The sequence below is a fragment of the Vidua macroura genome, chromosome 27 (genome assembly GCF_024509145.1).
Source record: "Vidua macroura isolate BioBank_ID:100142 chromosome 27, ASM2450914v1, whole genome shotgun sequence".
Taxonomy (NCBI): domain Eukaryota; kingdom Metazoa; phylum Chordata; class Aves; order Passeriformes; family Viduidae; genus Vidua; species Vidua macroura.
Genome location: NC_071597.1, coordinates 4,612,524 through 4,630,118, shown reverse-complemented (window position 1 = coordinate 4,630,118; position 17,595 = coordinate 4,612,524). Strand labels below are relative to the sequence as shown.

Below are 17,595 nucleotides of genomic sequence, written 5' to 3'. Positions count from 1 at the left end.
TGTTTTCCCTTTCCACAGCTGGTGTTCAGCTTTAATGACAAGCTTTTTGGGCTGTTGGTGAAGGACATGGAAGCCATGGACCCCAGCATTCTCAAAGGAGAGTCTGGAACAAGCAAAAAGCAGAAGGTGAGCTCCCAGGAACTTCTGTCCTTTCCTTGGGGACTGCAGAGCTGCAAGTCCTACCAGGTTATGCTACCAAGAGCAGTTCAGGTGATCTGCCTTTGGAGAAGTCACACGTCCGGCTCATCTGCTGTGTCAGAGGAGACAAAGAGCATTGTTTGCAGTTCAGTGCAGCCTCCACTAAACTACAGGGCTGGGGAGGATACAGGAATAGCCTTTTGGGCTTTAAGTACTAATTCATGGAAACAGCCTCTCTTGAGTTTTTTTGTCTTCCACATTTGTCCAGTTTTGATTTTTCCTTCTGTAGAAAGGACATGATTTTATTATCTCCTTTGCTTGCTAGATCTTGCAGAAATAAAATAGTTGGGTTTGAACTGAACCAGTAACTTTAAAAAGCCAGGTTGTTGTGCCTGGTGAGCTTCTCCATTCAGTGGTGTTTGTTTTAGAGGAGGGGTTGGTATTTTTCATTCTTCCCAGGAAGTGGAGCTTTTGCTGCTTTTTCTTGCCTTCTGTGGTGTTCTTGGAGATACCAAAGGAGCAATCTGAAGCTGGGTCTAATGGTAATTAATGTAACTATTTATTTTCCTTCCCTTTGCAGATCGAGGTTGGTTTGGTTCTTGGAAACAGCCAAGTTGCCTTCGAGAAAGCTGAGAACTCCTCTCTCAATCTGATTGGTGAGTTCCTGCACCCACAGAGAAATAATGCTTGAGATCTTCTGCTTTTCAGGCCTAGGAGACTTCATTGCCTCTGGGTTGTTGTTTGTCTTCTCTCCTAGGCTTAGATTAGCAAGGCCAAATGGACCAGCAGATCCAGCAGATCTGTTTGATCTGCAGCTGTTTGAAATATTTTAACTCTTCAAACATCAGAGAATGATGTTTTCAGGGACAGTAACAAGCCAACAGCTCTCTCATTAAATTTAATTAAAAGAGAAGGGATTAGGAAATTGAGAGCTTTTTAAAATGTGTGGTCAAAATGTCAAAGTCCTGCTGTTTGGAAGGCCATGGGAGCTGCAGAACAGCACTGGGGGTTGTGTGGAACTGCTTCCAGGAGTTTATTCACACTGCTGGGAACTGTGATTTAAAGAGACAGTTTCTAAAACCTCAACAAAACAAATCCCTGTGTGCAATATCACACTTGGCCATCAAAGAAATTAGGGAATAATTGGTGTGTCCTCCACACATTGCTTTAGAAAGAAACTGCTGTAGGGGTTGGGTTGGATCTGGAGTGTTCCATAGAGGCTCCAGGTGGAGTGGTGGGTCCTGGGCCCTGGAGTGGGCAGTGAGGCCCTTCCCTGCAGTGCCTCTGTGTGCCCTGGGACTGGGGGGTTTCCTGGGGAACAGGGACACCTGCTGTTCCTTTGGCTGCTCCTTTCTTACCAGTGGTATGAGGTGGGTGACTCTTTCCAAGCTGCAGCTGCAGATCCCTCCCTTGCTGCTGCTGTGGCTCTGGCTGTGATTCAAGGCCAAACAGTATTGTAAATGCAGGTGAACCCTGGTGGGAAGAAATGCTGATGTCTGACTCCAGCTCAGGAGGCTGAATGATTTCTTTATTGTAACTATACTATAATACTTTAGTATACTATTTAAAGGAAGATACTAAAACTACAAACCTACTTTTTCTAACTACCAAATCTAACTCACAACTCGTGACCCTCTCTGAGAGTCCAGCCACAGGTGGGTTGGATTGGCCATCAGGCTCAAACAATCCAATCAAGCACTCACCCCAGGTAAACAATTCTCCAAACATATTCCACGTGGGAAAACAAGGAGCAGAAATAGAAATTTTCTCTTTCTTGTCTCAGTGCTCCTCTATGAAAAAATCCTGAGAGATACAAGAATGTGCCTGCCACAGAACAGATACTTCTATTTAATTTTTTTCTTCCCTGTTTCGTTCCTTCTTCCCAGAATCCATGAGCTAAGGACACTCCTCCTTTTGCTGCTGCTGTTCCACAGATCAGGAGTGGCAGGTGCAGGCTGCTGGGAGGGGGCTCAGGGAACCATGAGGTTTATTCTTGCAATAGGCTTCAAAGCACAGCTCTGCTTGGCTGGAAGTGCTCAGTGCTGTGAGTACTTTGTACAGGAATAAACCATCTGAGGGGAGCAGCCACTTAGGAAAGGAGAATTCAGCTTGTGGCAGGGGCTGAGGTTTGATGCTGCCCTGAAGGGCCACATTTGGGCTGGGACTTTGTGTCCTGCAGCTGTTTCCCGTACCCCAGTCGCTGCAGGCAGCAGGAGGATGTGAGGCTGTTGTGTAACCACAGCTTGCACCTCACCAGAGTTTTGGTCTGCACACTCATCCTGTGCTGAAAGCCTAACACAGCTCTGTGGGCTGGGCTGTAGATGGCTGTAATTAAGCATCCTAACGAGGCTACAGCTGTTAATAGCACCAAATGGGACTTGCAGGGGCAGGGCAGCGAGTTCCCACCTGTGACTGTGGGATTCCACCCGTTCAGGTTTCACTCTGCTGCCAGGACAGCTGGGGGCAGTGTGAAATAACCCTGTTCACTGAGTCACAGCCCGCAGGGGATTGTACCTGGTTAATATTCAGAGCCATGTAATGACCTGGGATCTCCCTCTTGGCACGTGTGGTCCTGTGGGAGAGCTGCTGCATTGGGAATAGGGACCCTTCCCCAGGATTCTGTTTCATTGTCTTCAGACAAGACAAAAGAGCTTCTTGTGCCTCAATTTACTTCTGTCAAATTGGTACTTCATTTAATCTCCTCATTGATCTGAGGCAGAGCTGCTTAATGTGCTTTGTTGGTCTCTGGGGAATTGTAAAGTTCTGAATAATTAAATTGTGAGAGAGGAGATGAAAGTGAAGTGAGTGTCACTGAGCTCTGCCTTCAGTAAAGGGCCTGCATTATTTCAATAGAAAAGAATTGTAATAATTTTTTAAAAAGCCAATTCTGTTTGTTCTGTTTAGCATAAAATTGTGTTATGAAACCATTGGAAGAGGTTTTAATCCAATCTGCAAGAATGTTACTGTGCTGAGGTGCAGCCAGAAGGGGGGAGTGTAGGCCAAGCTCTGTGGGAGCAGGAACAGCCCTGGCTGAGGGGTCTGACCTAAAAGCTGGAGTGCAGCACTGGGATAATGAACACAGGGGAATTGTGGATTGGTGCTCCCTGCAGGGCTGTAGGTGCTCTGTGTCCCAAGTGCTGCTGGGCTGTCCCTGGTATCTTACCCAGAGGCACGTTCCTGTTTGTTTGTTTTGCTGCCCTTGGAATTGAAATATTGATTCCAGATGTGTTTAGACCAGGATTAAAGAGTCTGGTTGAGCTCGCACAGAGCTGCTGTTTGCTGTACTTCTGGACTCTTGGTGCTCATTCATTATCTGGCTGAACTTGAAATACCTCTTAGAAGAGCTTGTGGAACAGAGCAGTAAAATGCACCCTTGTTGTTTGCTAGGATTGGATATTGGGCAGGAATTGTTCCCTACGAGGATGGGGAGGCCTTGGCACAGGGTGTCCAGAGCAGCTGTGGCTGCCCCTGGATCCTTGGCAATGTCCAAAGCCAGGTTGGACAGGGCTGGGATAGTGGAAAGTGTCCCTGCCCATGGCAGGGGTGGCACTGGATGGGTTTTAAAGTCCCTTCCGATCCAAAGCCACCTGTGACTCTGTGATTCTGTGGTGTTCTAGGGTGGGAATGCCCCCCATTGGGAAAACCATTAAGAGCCAACCCTTAAACCACTGTGCAAGCCTAAGGAAACATCCTATTTCTGCAGTAGTTGAGGATAATTGGCAGTGTCTTTGCTTTTTCTCTGGGTTGTCGGATCTCTGTGTGTTTCCCTGGAAGCTGAGGATGCTGACAGCCATGTGGAAGGTTGATCTGACTGATAAAAGTGTCAGTGCTTGTCTATAGACTCCCTTGAATAAAGCTAAGGTGGGACTACATGGATTTGCCAGCATCCTTCCAGGAGCATTTGTGCCTGTTTTCTGCTTCCTGAGCACCTGGAGTACTCTCAAGCTCCTCTGCAGAGGGAGTGGGGACTCAGTGAGGCTGTGATGCCAGTGGCTCATCAGCAGCAGGGAAAGGAGGTGGTTAAAGGGCTGCAGATCTGTGTTCAGGGATCTGGAGTGCCTCTGGAAGAGGTTGTGGAACAGCCAATGAGCTGTGATGGTTTGCCAGGACTGGTCTTTGTTCTTCTGAGTAGTAAAGGAATTGTTCTGTGTAACTTTGCTGCAAATTGCTCCGGTGTCTGGGGACTGAGTGGTGAGTGTGCTGCTCCTTTCCAAGGGATTCTGGAGAAGATTTGGAGTGGTGCAGATCTTAGAACCTGAGATCTATACAGAAAAAAAAATCAAGAGAAACTGTAATAAAGCATTAAATTAGAGGAAGAGGGTGATACACTGGGAAGGGCCAGCCTGTCTTGTCTAAGGGCAGTCCTGCCTCATGATCCTGCTGGAGTTCATTACAGCAATCAGAAAGCACTGGCAGCAGGGCTGACATGGGCTGATAGTCACAGCTCCTCCAGCAAAGTTCTTTGTCAAAGTTTCTTAAGAAAGAATCAAAACAGAGATCTGTGGGAGAAAAGGTCCTTGCATGAGTCAGTGACCGATGAAAGGGAAGGAGGAAAGAGCTGATGTCAGTGGAGTTCAGTGGGAATCTCTGCTGGGCCTTTGCTGCTCATTCTAATTATTGAATAAGCTGGGAAAAAGCTGGAGCAATGAGGTGCCCGGGCTGGCCCTGACTGAGCTCAGTGACTGAGGCAGGAAATGGCAGAGGAGATTCAGTAAAAGAACTGTAAATGATGTGTGGGAGGAAGAGCTCTCCTGACCTGGGTAAAACTGATGGCTGTAGAGGGCCCACATCCCAGGCAGGATCAAGGGAATGCTGCACCCATCTCTGCAGTGTGAGCCCTGTTGTTAGGAACTGTTAAATGTGGCTGCTAAGAATGATCACATACTGTTCTAGAGGGATATGAACAAAGCAGAGCATCCATCATTCTGTACCTGTATTGAAGGTACAACGAAACTGCAGCACCTGCAGGTCCATTAGCCTGTCAGAGGGTGTGGGAGGAAGAGAGAAGACAGAGAGGAACAAGGGTTCCAGCGTGGAGCTGCTGCTGCACAGGGAAGAACAGCTGGGGAGTGGGAAAGGCGGGACTGAGGAGGATGCAGGACAAACCTGTTGTCATCCCAGGTGGCCTGGAACAGGGTGGATACTGGTTCTGGCAGCAGCCACGTGAGCTGGGTGCTGAGGTTATGTGGGTCCAGGGGCACCTGGGTGAATCTGTGGCAGAGAAATCTACTGTGGATTCTTCAATGCATAGGAGCAACACCTGGCTGGAGGAAACCCTGAACTGAGCAGTTGGGAGGCTGGGAATCATTTACCAAGCTGGGTCCCTGGTGTCCTGTCCTTGTGTCCTTGTCACAGTGTGTCCTCCTGGCCGACGTTTGAAATTGAGCACAGAGTTTGTGGGATGGGGTCTGACCTGCAGAGCTCTTCTGGTGTCTGTTCCTGTGTGTGCTGCAGTTCTGCTGAGCTGTGTGTTTGAAAGCATTTTTTGGCTTTTGCAGGTAAATCAAAGACCAAGGAGAACAGGCAGTCAATCATCAACCCCGACTGGAATTTTGAGAAAATGGGCATTGGAGGCCTGGATAAAGAATTCTCAGATATCTTCCGAAGAGCTTTTGCTTCACGAGTTTTCCCACCTGAAATTGTGGAGCAAATGGGTGAGTATAACCTGGAAAAGTGTGGCTGGGGCACAGGCTGCAGGCCTGTCCCTGGTGTGTGAGGGCTGGACACAGCTGACACCCTTGTGCTCTGTAACACAGCAGTTTCTGAGAGATCCAACTGACCACCAGAGCCTCTTCTTCCCCTGGTGCTCCCAGATGTATTTTGGACTCTTGTTGCTTGGCTGGGGAAGGGAGACAAACCCAACACAAACACTCAGCCCTGCACATGGAATGCCTGAAGGAATCAGACACATGGTTTAACTGGGTTCTGTTCTGGTGGAACTGAAACTGGGGCTCTGAGCACCCTGGTCTGGTGGAAGGTGTCCCTGCCCATGGCAGGGGGTTGGAATGAGATGGGCTTTAAGGTCTCTTCCAACCCAAACCATTCCATGGTTCTGTGAAACTCTCCCTCCTTGAGTGCTTCATTTATCCATAGCAGTGACACTGCTCCTGTTCCTGACTCCCTGGCCATGATCTGTCCATGCAGCTCAGAGGAAATTTTGTCTTAATGCTCCTGCCATAATCTCTTTTACATCCCAGTTCTCCTGGCAGCTGCACCATGAGCCCTGTCCCCCCCAGCCTGAGCCCAGTAAACCCAGCCTGGGGTGTGAGTTCTGCTGGTCAGGCAGGATGCAGAGGCCAGGGCACGTCCTGGAGTCTGTGAAATAAAAGCACAGATTCTAAATATAACTTCTCTTTTTGGGTCAAGGGAAGGAAAGGCAGTCCCAGTACTTGGTAAACATCTTCTGGCAGGCAGATAAATGGTGCAGAGTTTAATTTTTAGTAAGCAGTGTGCAGCTGCAGGTGTCTGATTCTGTCACAGAACGTGGCTGGGGATGTTCTGGCTGCTCCTTGTTCTCGGAATATAATCTGTGTGGGCTCCTATTTGAACTTGGAATCCATAGCAGTATAATTTCTGTGTATGTTTATGTTTCTGATCCCTCTCCCCACAAATGAAGCAATCAAGATTTTGATTACAAAACAGATTTCCATCAGGAGATACATCCTGTTTGTGCGGGGGTGTGTGGAGCGTGTCCGCTTCCAGTGCCTGTGGAATTGATGCAAAGTAAACTTCCCTGGGATGTGCCTTCAGTCTTGTCTTGGGGGTTTGGACACGTATGAGGAGCTATGGAGAAACCCCGGGGCTGGGCCAGCCAGTGCCTGATTCTCTCTCTCCTGCCTTTTAATTCCTGTTGATCTGAGAGCTGAGGCCTTTGGGGGATGCTCTTGGGTCTCGTGGGTTTTGTGGCTGTGGGCAAGATGCAACTTCTCTGCTTCTGCTTGAGAACATAAAATGCTTAGATTTGTTAAATATTTAACTGCTCTGCAGAGAGAAGAAATAAGAGAAATGGTGCTGCCTGTGGAAAGAACAGCTTTTACCCAGAGGCACTGGTGTCCAGCTCAGCACTGTTGCTGACAGCCAGCCTCCTGTACTTGAAATATTTTTACCTTTTGAAGCAGCTATTGTGTGTATTCATGAAGTCTTCCCATGGAGCTAGGCTGAGAGAGCTGGGGCTGTTCAGCCTGGAGAAGAGAAGACTCCAGGAAGATCTTAGAGCCCATTCCAGTGCCTAAAGGGGGCTTATAAAACAGAGGAGAATGATTTTTTACATAGACAGATAATGATTGGACAAGAATGGGAGTGGTTTTAAACTAACAGTGGAGAGATTTGGGTTAGATATTGGGAAGGAATTGTTCCCTGTGAGGGTGGGCAGACCCTGGCACAGGGTGCTCAGAGCAGCTGTGGCTGCCCCTGGATCCCTGGCAGTGCCCAAGGCCAGGCTGGACACTGGGGTTTGGAGCAGCCTGGGACAGTGGGAGGTGTCCCTGCCCATGGCAGGGGTGGCACTGGGTGGGCTTTGAGATTCCTTCCAACCCAAACCATTCCATGGTTCTCTGATTCTGTGGCTGCAGTACAGAGCCCTTGGCTGGGACCACATGTGAAGGTAGAAGATAATTGGTGTTGTTTAATAAAGGAAGACAAAGATTCTGTGAAGGACCACTGGTATTTGGATTACCCTGGGCAATGAATTAAAGGTGTGCCCCATTAAATTACATTAAATACAAATACCCTTACTGTACATGTTTATACCCAGGCTGCACAAAGAGACATTTTTCAGGGAAGAAGTTGGATTGGGAGCAGAGCTCCTGAGCTCTGATTAACCCCAGGGCTAAAGAGCTTATCTGAAATTTGAAAAAACAAAAACTTACTGACATTCATTTTCTTTGCCTTAGTTTTAACTTGCTCTTAACTATATTTCAGATCTGAAATGTCAGTGTGACAGCTGTTCACCTTTGTGAATAATTTATTGGGAAAGGAAAAGATGGAATTTGCTTTCTCCCTGGTGCTGCAGTGCTCACCAGTTGTGTTCTTTGCCCAGTGCTCCCAGACTGCAGCTTCTACGCCAAATGCAATAAATATTTCTGTCCATAACTACACAGAGGCTCTATAGACCCTTCCAGCATTACTTGCAATTTGTGTGTGGTTTATCTAACTTCCAAGGAATGCTCTGGGTTTGGAGCACATAAATCAATGTTAGTTAACCATGTCATCCAAGGAGGGAAACACTGCTCTGCTGGTACAAGCCTTGGTTTATCCAAGAGCAGAAATGTTAGATCAGCCCCAGCTGGGCACTCACCCTGCCCAGGCTCCCTCCTGGCCTGGAAGGGGCAGTTTGCTTTTCCCATCTGTGGATGTCCCAGCCCTGCTCTGGTGGCTTTGGGCTTGCATGGCTCTCTAGGGAGCTAATACAGTTGGCAGCGAAAAGTACTATTGATAAAGACAATTTATAGGGTCAGTATTCAGTAGATCAGCTCCCTGGTTGGTGTGATGTGACAGAATCCCAGAATGATTTGGGTTGGGAGGGACCTTGAAGCCCATCCACCCCTGCCATGGGCAGGGACACCTCCCACTGTCCCAGGCTGCTCCAAGCCCCAGTGTCCAGCCTGGCCTTGGGCACTGCCAGGGATCCAGGGGCAGCCACAGCTGCTCTGGGCACCCTGTGCCAGGGCCTGCCCACCCTCCCAGGGAAGATTGATGCTTGACTCCTGATAATCCTGTGGCTGCCAAATGGAATTAAATCCTTACCTGGATGAGGTTTGAGGAAGATGTCTGGGAACATTTTAGTGCCTCACTCGTAGGAATGACACTTCTGAGGAAGGAGCAGTAGTACCTCGGGGCACTGTGGAGGGAGATACCAGTCAGTTCTCCCTGGGGGACAGCCCTTCACAGCCCTGTTTCCAGGGAATCCTTCTCCTTTCCAGGCCCTTTCAGGATGTCTGTGCCAGCTCAGAATAAAACTGTGTCACTCTGTAGTGAAGGGAGTCTGGCTTTGGTTACTCTCTGCTGAGTTCAGAGCATCCTCTTGCTCCAGATAAAGCTCCTCTGTTTATTTGACAAATGTTGTGTTTTCTTCCCATCCATGGTAGATGCTGGTTTTCTGCTGAGACTTTAAACCCAGCTCATTCAGCAGCTTCTGCTCTTGCCTAGAACAGTCTTCTTTCTTCTTGTTGTTTTTTCTTTCCCCCTGACTCCAACAGATATTTAGACACTTGGAAGAACATTTTTGGTATTTGGTGCCTGGAGCTGTAACTTGCAACAAACCTGTAAAGTCCCTTCTCAGACCTGAAAACAAAACACTTGTGCTGACCCTCTTTTCCTTGTTTAAGAACACTCTGGTGTCCCCAAGCTCTGAAACAGAGTCTTGACTTGCAGCAGGGAAGGGATTTCTCTGACTCCTGTGGCACATTAATTGTTGTAGAGGCCTGAAAGAGCAAATTCTGCATGGACATGTTGTTATGGTTTAATAACAGGTAGAGAAATGTTTGGTGTTACAGGTTATGTTCCTTCTAAGAGACTGAAATGGAACCCAAATTCCCCGTCCTCTCCTGCTACCATAAATAAACCAAATCAGACTTTTTGAAGGTGGTTTCTGTTTCCTGGGAACCATCTTCACCTGTGCTCGTGGCCTGCCCTCTCGGGATCAGTTGGTCTCAGAGCTCTGTAATTCTGAAGTCCAGCTCATGATGGAGAAGTGAAGTATTAACAGAACACAAGGGGAACATTGAAATGAGCAGACACTCAGATTATTTTCTTCCTCAGATTCTGTCTGAAGTGGAGGCTTGTCTGTTAAGCTGCCTTAAAAATTAATGCATTAATGTTCTCAAAGTACTCAGATACTGTAGGAGAAGAATAATGATGGAAAGGTTCTCACCCAGCTTTTCTGAAAATAGGGTCATTTTAATGAAAAATCAGTGTCAGGCATGTCTAACCTCAGCTGGGGTGCTGGGAATGCCAGGCCCTGCTGGGCAGCGTGTCCCAGTGCTGGGTGCTGCTCTCAGCCTTTGCATCCAGTCTGCTCCTGTCTCTCCAGCATTCTCCAGGGCAGCTCTGGGATTCTGAGGCCATTTCTATAACCTCTACATCACCCATCATTATTTCTCCTCCCTTCCTGCTCAGGATTGTGGTGCCCAACCCAAACCATGGATCCATTCTGGATCAGCAGGTCCTGGCTGTGCCTCGCTGTCTGGGCCGGGGCAGAATCCTCACAGGGACGATTTTTTTTTTTTTAAATTTTTTTTTTTTTGCAACATGCAATTCATTATTCCTCCCCAGTTAGAAACTCGTGCATCAGGTTACATGGATTTCAGATGAATTTAATCCTGCCTGTGTGTTTGTAGCTCTTGGCTTTGCAGTGTGCAGATTTAATTGGAGCATTCTGTTCTGTTCCATCTCCCAGGCACCACATGCCACTAAATTCAGGATGGATCATTTCTTGCTGTGCTTTAAAGTTTGTGGGGTTTAATCTGCTTTTCATCCAGCTCTAACTTCATTCAGCTAGTGCTTTTCCTGCATGTCTAGGAGGATGTCTTAACACGCATTTATATCTTTAGGGAAGTCTAAATGTCCTTCTCTTGCTTTCTTTGTTTCCTCAAACCCTTTGTGTGGGGACCCCCATATTTTCCTGGAGGGAAGTTGTCTCAGACTGGCCTAATAAAGTTGTTCTGGAGTCCTTCTGTAGTTGTTTTGTAGTCTTGTTTTCTTCTACCTACTTAAAAAGACATTATCTCAGAATTTTCCAGCTATCAGGTTAGTGCTAGGTCTATACAACACAGTCAGAAAACAGCTGAGATTGAAAGGACCTCTCAATTTAGTCTAACCCCACAGTTCTCTCCCTTTTCCCTTTATAACACCAGGGATGACATTCACCATCTTCCCTCTGGTTTCTCACCCACCCTGTTCAGATTCTCACTGACTTTGAGAAGATTTCACCCACTCTGAGTTCCCTTGGGTGAAGTTCATGCCCAAGTGATCTGCCAGTATCCAACAGTTGTGGGCTCTTGTGTCCCTTGTTCTTTTTCTGCTTCTGTTTCCTGTTCCTACCCGTTTGTCACTTTTATTAATATCAGCTGTCACACAATGTGTCAGCTCTTCACTGGTGTAAATAAGTATGTAACAGCTTGAACTCAGCATTTGCTGTTGTCAACTCTTCTTCCTTGCTGAGAATGGACCAGTGCTTTCTTGCTCTTCTCCTCCTAGTGGGATTTAACCTGAAGTGCTCTGCTCACCCTGAGGCTCCTGGATCCAGGGCCAGCCAGGCTGAGTCTGGGCACTGAACTCTTCCTTTGGAGAGAACAGTGAAGAAGCCCCTGACATCTGTCACTTGCCTCCCCTTCTTAAAAGCAGAGATTGACTTTGGTATCCCCCAGGGATGGAGAAGAAAGTGAAGGAGCTGATGTGTAATTTGTTCATGTGTTGGGTTGCTGGATGCAGCCTTTTTGTCAAAAGGGATGCAGTACAACTGGAAAAACTTTGGAGGAGGGCATCAGGGTGGGGGGACAGGAAAGCTTCTGGACACAGAGTGAACTGACTTGAAGGACTTCAGTCCTTGGAGAGATATGAGACAGGGGGCTTCCAAATTCTGCACAGTCACCAATGAAAATGATTCCCTTTTAACACAGGAATGTGGAAATGGGAATGTGGCAGATGGTTGGGAGGGAGGGGAAGGGGCTTTACACCAAACCTGCAGCAAGGAATTTCTGCATCTGGGAGGGCTTTGCTCCTGCTCCAGGTGGCTGCAGGGGGTTTGTTGGTGGCATCACAATGGTCTGGCACCCCCAGTTTGTCCCCAGCTTGGAGCCCTGGGGTGTCCCTGTGCTCCTGGGGTGTCTGTGTGTGTTCACAAGGCAGAAGTGTTCAGCAGGTGTTCCCACATCCCAGCATGCTGGCTTTCTAAGCAGATGGGAATGATCCAGCTTTATCCCAGGAAGCAGGGAATGCTGGTGGCATCCAGGTGGGATGGGGCTGTGAACATCCTGGCTGTGCTCAGCTTCCCACAGAACCTGCCTCTGGAATTAGGGATCTTTCTACAGCTCTGATGAGAGACATTTACTCTTTGCTACTGTGCTGACTTCCCTTAGTGCTTGGTTTTGTTTGTTTATACTCTTACCAAAATCCCTTTTCCTCAGCGTCCTGATGCTGTTTTTGTAGCCAGAGGCATTCTGTTGGAAGTGTCTCTCTGAGATGCTGATTTATTTTCATTTCTAGCACATTCCCTCAGAAATGGATAAATGCTCTTGTCATAAATCTCATTATTGCCTCCTGATAGATGTGTGCACTGAGCTCCTCAGAGCCAGTGGGATGTGGTGAGGAATCAGTTTCCAAAGGTACGTGGAGAATTTCACTTTGTCTTCTCTTTCCAGTGGCAAAAGATTTGATAAATCAAAACTCTGACCATTGAGAAAATAAAAATTCTGGTTCAGGTGTGGCCCTTTCCCAGCCCCAGCTTTGAATTCAAAGCAGACACTCTCGGCTTACAGCATGAGAGGAGAGGGAAATTCCACCCAGCTCTACTTTTAGGGAAATTTTGCCTGCGTGGCAGGTGAAGTCTGGGAGCCCTGAACTTCCTGTAACCTGCCCCAAGATGAATGTGCAGAGATAAAAATCTCCCTGCTGTGCTGGGGCCTTACCATCCATGCAGGTTCCTGGTGGTGCATCCGAGTGATCCAATCACACCAGAATGCTTTGATTTTAATTAAAAGGGGAATTACACTCCCAAGTAGAAAATCCCTGTTACACTAAATCAGTTCTTCTGATCTCTCCAATAAATTGAAGAAGGAGAATTAAACAAATAAACTTTATCTTGTCTTTGGGCAGGTGATGTTCTGGGTCAAAACAGTTTGACTTCCATTGGTAACACCAGTAACTCTCCCATTCTCAGCAGTTTTTATGAATTTTCCCTCATATTTTTTTCCCATATTTGTATGTTTGAGTTCCTGTTAATGTCCCTATTCAGCCTCTAACTGTCATTGAATGGCATAATTTAAGGATCAGGTTACAGCAATGACCTTTTTTTGGAGCTCATCAAATGATGAGCTGAACTGGTTGGTGATGTCTGCACAGCTGTAATTTGTGTTTAGAAAGATTCTCATAATAGTATTGACATTTGGGCCACATTGGTGAAATCAGCAGAGGGGAGATAAACTTAATCAAAATTCCTGTGTGGTGCAGAGGATCCCACTGTGATTTGAGAGGTAACATTTGTGATTTGTCATCACCTGTCTATTTTAATAAAGTCCTGCTTGTCCTTAAAACTTTGATTTCAGCCAGGTGAACGTGGCTGTAAAGGGAAATGTCTGCTGGAGTCACTCATGGCAGTTTTATTTGAAGAGGAACTGATTGCTTTGGGTTCAGGAATGTTCTCTCACCTGACTCAGACCCTGCTCTCAGTGTTGCCCATTCAGTGGCAACCAAGCCTTGCAGCAGGTGGTCAGTGATGTCCTCAGGGCTCAGGGAGGAGCTTGGATTGTCCAGCAGGGGCTGAGCTCATCTGGGTAAGGCTGGGGGATTGTCCCAGGGACCCTGCTGCGCTCAGAGCTGGGTTTCTCTGAGGAAGACTCCAGGACCCAAGGGAACAGCTGGAGCTGTGCCAGGGGAGGGTTTGGTTGGGTATCAGGGAAAGGTTCTTTCCCCCAGAGAAGTTGAATTTTTAACCATTTCTGCCCTCATTTGGGGTTTTCCAGAGGATTGGGGATATTTGAGATGATTTTGCTGTGGAGTCGTGGATTTTTTACCTTGGGAGAGGAAAACCCAAAGCTCCAACCCACAGGGGGAGGGCGATGATCTGGATTTTATGTTCCTTTTATTGACTTAATCTTAAATTGTTGTGGGAAGTTGAGTTTTTATCCATTTCCAACCTCATTTGGGGTTTTCCAGAGGGTTTTGGGGTTGGATTTGGGATGATTTTGCTGTGGTGCTGTGGATTTTTTGCCTTCCTGGGTGTGGGATTTGGGGCGGAAAACCCAAGGGAAGAAGCTCAGTGTGGCTTCTATGTTCCCTTTATTGAATTAATCTTGAATTGCTGGGCACTGCCCAGGCTCCCCAGGGAATGGGCACAGCCCTGAAGCTGCCAGAGCTCCAGGAGTGTTTGGACAGCACTCCAGGGATGCACAGGCTGGGATTGCTGGGCTGGGACTGGATGATCCTTGTGGGTCCCTTCCCACTCAGAGTATTCCAGAATTCCTTTCCTTTTCCCTTGAACAGGAAGAAGGTGAACATTCTGGGAGGTTTCTAAGCAGATTTGGCCAAGCCAGTTTGTGTTTTGTGTTCCAGTCTCCCCGTGGGAGATGAGATTCTGGGTGTGGGTGTTCCAGCTGTGCCCTCTGCTGTGGCTGGGGCAGCTCATGCACAGAGGGGAATGTTTGTGCTTTACAGAAAGTTTAGATTTTTTGGGCTGTGGAAGAGAAGCTTCTGGAGGGCATGACTCAGTTGTACTTCTTCTAGAAGAGAGGTTGGGAACTGCAGGAATCCCAGAATCATTAAGATAGGAAAAGACTCCCAAGACCATGGAGTCCACCCTGTGCCTGATCCCAAACTTGTCTCCAGCCCAGAGCACAGAGTGCCACGTTCCTTGGACAAGGGCATTCCTGGGACATCTCCAGGGATGGGCACTCCAAACCTCCCTGGGCAGCCTCTGCCAAGGCTTGACCACCCTTTCCATGGGGAAATTCCTGCTGCTGTCCACCCTGACCTCCCCTGGGCCAGCCTGAGGCCGTTCCCTCTCCTCCTGTCCCTGTTCCCTGGAGCACAGCCTGACACCCCCCGGCTGTCCCCTCCTGCCAGGAGTTGTGCAGAGTCAGAAGGTCCCCCCTGAGCCTCCTTTTCTCCAGGCTGAGCCCTCCCAGCTGCCTCAGACACTTCTCACAGGACTTAGAAGAAAACCAGAAGAACCAACCAGGCCTGGACTGTTGGTGTTTGTGTTGTGAACACCCTGGCACAGCCTCTCCCTGCGGTACCATGGCCCTGCCTGGCTGGGCTGGGAGCAGAGCCCTGACCTGCCAGAGCCCTTTGGTGGCCTCTGTAGGCCTTTGGTGGCCTCTGTAGGCCTTTGGTGGTCTCGTGCTGGAGCCCAGGAGCTGTTGGAGCATTGCTGTGCTGGGATTTCCCTGCAGAGATCACTTGTCAGCACCACCCTGCCTGGTGCAGTTTGGTTACAGAGGAGATCATGTTCCCCCACGGTAACAATGCCCTCATGACAGGGATTTGACAGGAAAAGCTTTTAATTTATCTGTGCCTCACTCTCTCCCTTGTGGTATTTGTCTTCACTGCCAGTTTATATTGTTTATGCTTTTGACTCACAGATGCCTCATTGCTGACTCATGAGTTCTTAGCCACAGCTCTGGATTTCTGTAGTAAATTTTTTATCTGCAGAGAAGCTCAGCTTTATTGCTGGGCTTACCCAGTGCAGCATTGCTGCTCTCTGGGCTTTGGGAGGATCAGCTGCTCCTCGTGGCAGTGTCCTCCTGGAACTTCACTGCAGTGAGTGAACAGCCAGAGAGAGAGGGAAGAGAGCGTGTGGGGTCACAGGAATTAAGTAATATTGAGCTGTTGTTCAGACTGAAATCAATTCTTTATTGCCATAACCTTCAGGAGTAAGTGAAATCACAGCAGAGTGTTGGGAAGGTGATAAGGGGTAAGTGTTTGTCCTTTACAGGCAGAATTGCCCTGAGGTGTGAGCAGCCCTGAGGGCTCTGTGGGATGGGGTGAGGTTACCATGGAGCTGAGACAAGCCAGACACCAGGAGGGAACTCATCCTGTGGGGTGACAGACAACTCTGTGTGCTCAAGCTCCTTAAGCCTGGCAGAAACTGAGCTCAGGTCCCCTCAGTCTGAGGTTGGGGCCATCAGTTTGCTGCTTTTTGTTGATTTTGCTTTTAACGTGCATCCCTAGCACTGCAGGGCTCTTGTTTGGAGGGTTGTGTTCTTAAAGAAGTCAATCTGCAAGAATGGAGTAAAAAAGAGATTTTCATATATTCATTAAAGAATGGAAAAAACCCTCTGAGTCCCACCATTCCCCAGCACTCCTGAGGCCACCACTGACCCATGTCCCCTCTCTCCTCTGAGGCTTTCCCTGAGCCTGGTGCTCAGGTGCTGATACACCATCTCCTACTGCAGGGTTTTCCAGCAGCAAAGGTTTAGTCTGTGCAGTTAAAGGAACAAAAGAAACCTGGTTGTGGACAGGGGCTGGTGCCACAACCTCTCTTGGCACAGTGTGAGGCAGGGCAGGGAAGTTGGGGCATAAGGATATTCAGAGACAGCATAGTGATAAAACATGTGCAGCTCACAAGCTGTATGTCCACAATTCCACAAATCCTTCAGGGAAACTCTTCTTGTTCACACCTGCAGCCTCTCCCAGGAGCTGTGAGCACACCTGGCACACGTGTGCCTGTCACTGGCTGGGATGTGCCCTCAGCTTGCAGCAGTTGCATCCTCTCTTTCCCTACAGGAGAGAATTTAAATTCTCATACACAAAGTCCTGTTCTTGAACAAATTAGAATATTTCAGGTCTTTCTAATTACAGGTCAAGGATTTTGGGCTGATGGTTCTGGTGATTCTTGGAAGGTATTTTTTCAGTTTTCTCAATATTTATTCTATGAACTTGCAGCCAGAACTGGATGTGGGATATGGGACTCGCCAAAGCCCAGTACAAGGGTAAAAAGTTTGGTGTTATCACATAATATTCTTCATTTTCTCTGTCAAGAATCAGATGAGTGTGTTTGACCTGTGTCTGCTTTGCTTGGTGTGCAGGCTGTAAAAACCAGTATCTGCAGCCCCTCTCTACCTGGGGGTGAGCAGCATCCCTAGAACCTCCTCTTGGTGAGAATTCTGTTATTCCCAGCTTCCTAAGGGATCTCTGGTGCTGTGTTCCTGACCAGGAGTTACAGCTCAGTGTGGCTGATGAATGGAGAGCACTTGAGTTGTTCTAGAAGTTGTTTTTCCTTGGCACATCACTGGGATGATGCTGATCCAGCCGGTGTTTGAATTTCTCTGACAGCAGCACCGAGCAGAGCTCAGGCCCATCTCTGCCAGCTCCCTGGAGAAGTGCCTCCCTCAGTGCTCCATGGCTGTCCCCATCCTCTCTCAGCCCTTATGGTGCCTCAGGTTTTAGCTTTTCTATTTTTCAGGTTCTGTGCTGCTTTAGTGTGTGGCTCTGGGTTTCATATTATAGGATGGTGAGCTCTCTACACAGAGCAGGGAGACAAAACAATTCCTTCTCCAGCTGGGGACCAAGGACAAATGATCCAGATCTCAGGCCCAAGAGCACAAACAACGTGGGCTGAAGAGAGAAAAACAAGCAGGATGGGACTGCATGGGCTGGAGCTGGAATTGGACAATGAACTCCAATGTGCAAATGGAGCAGAGCTTATAAAAGTGAGAGACCCCGTGACCTGTGGGGCATTTTGTGACCATTTTGGTTCACCTGGGGTGCAGCCCTGGCTGGGCTCTGGTGCTGCCCAAGGTG

General features: G+C 48.1%; 1 protein-coding gene across 2 annotated transcripts in view; it reads left to right on the top strand.

Annotated features, from left to right (window-relative positions):
- NSF (N-ethylmaleimide sensitive factor, vesicle fusing ATPase) overlaps window positions 1–17,595 on the top strand; it is an 80,042-nt gene that overhangs the window by 30,099 nt on the left and 32,348 nt on the right. For both annotated transcript variants that reach the window (XM_054000290.1, XM_054000291.1), the window contains exons 6-8: window positions 19–126; window positions 719–794; window positions 5,637–5,792. In XM_054000290.1, coding sequence (XP_053856265.1) covers window positions 19–126; window positions 719–794; window positions 5,637–5,792 — 340 coding nt within the window. The remainder of the gene's footprint in view (window positions 1–18; window positions 127–718; window positions 795–5,636; window positions 5,793–17,595) is intronic.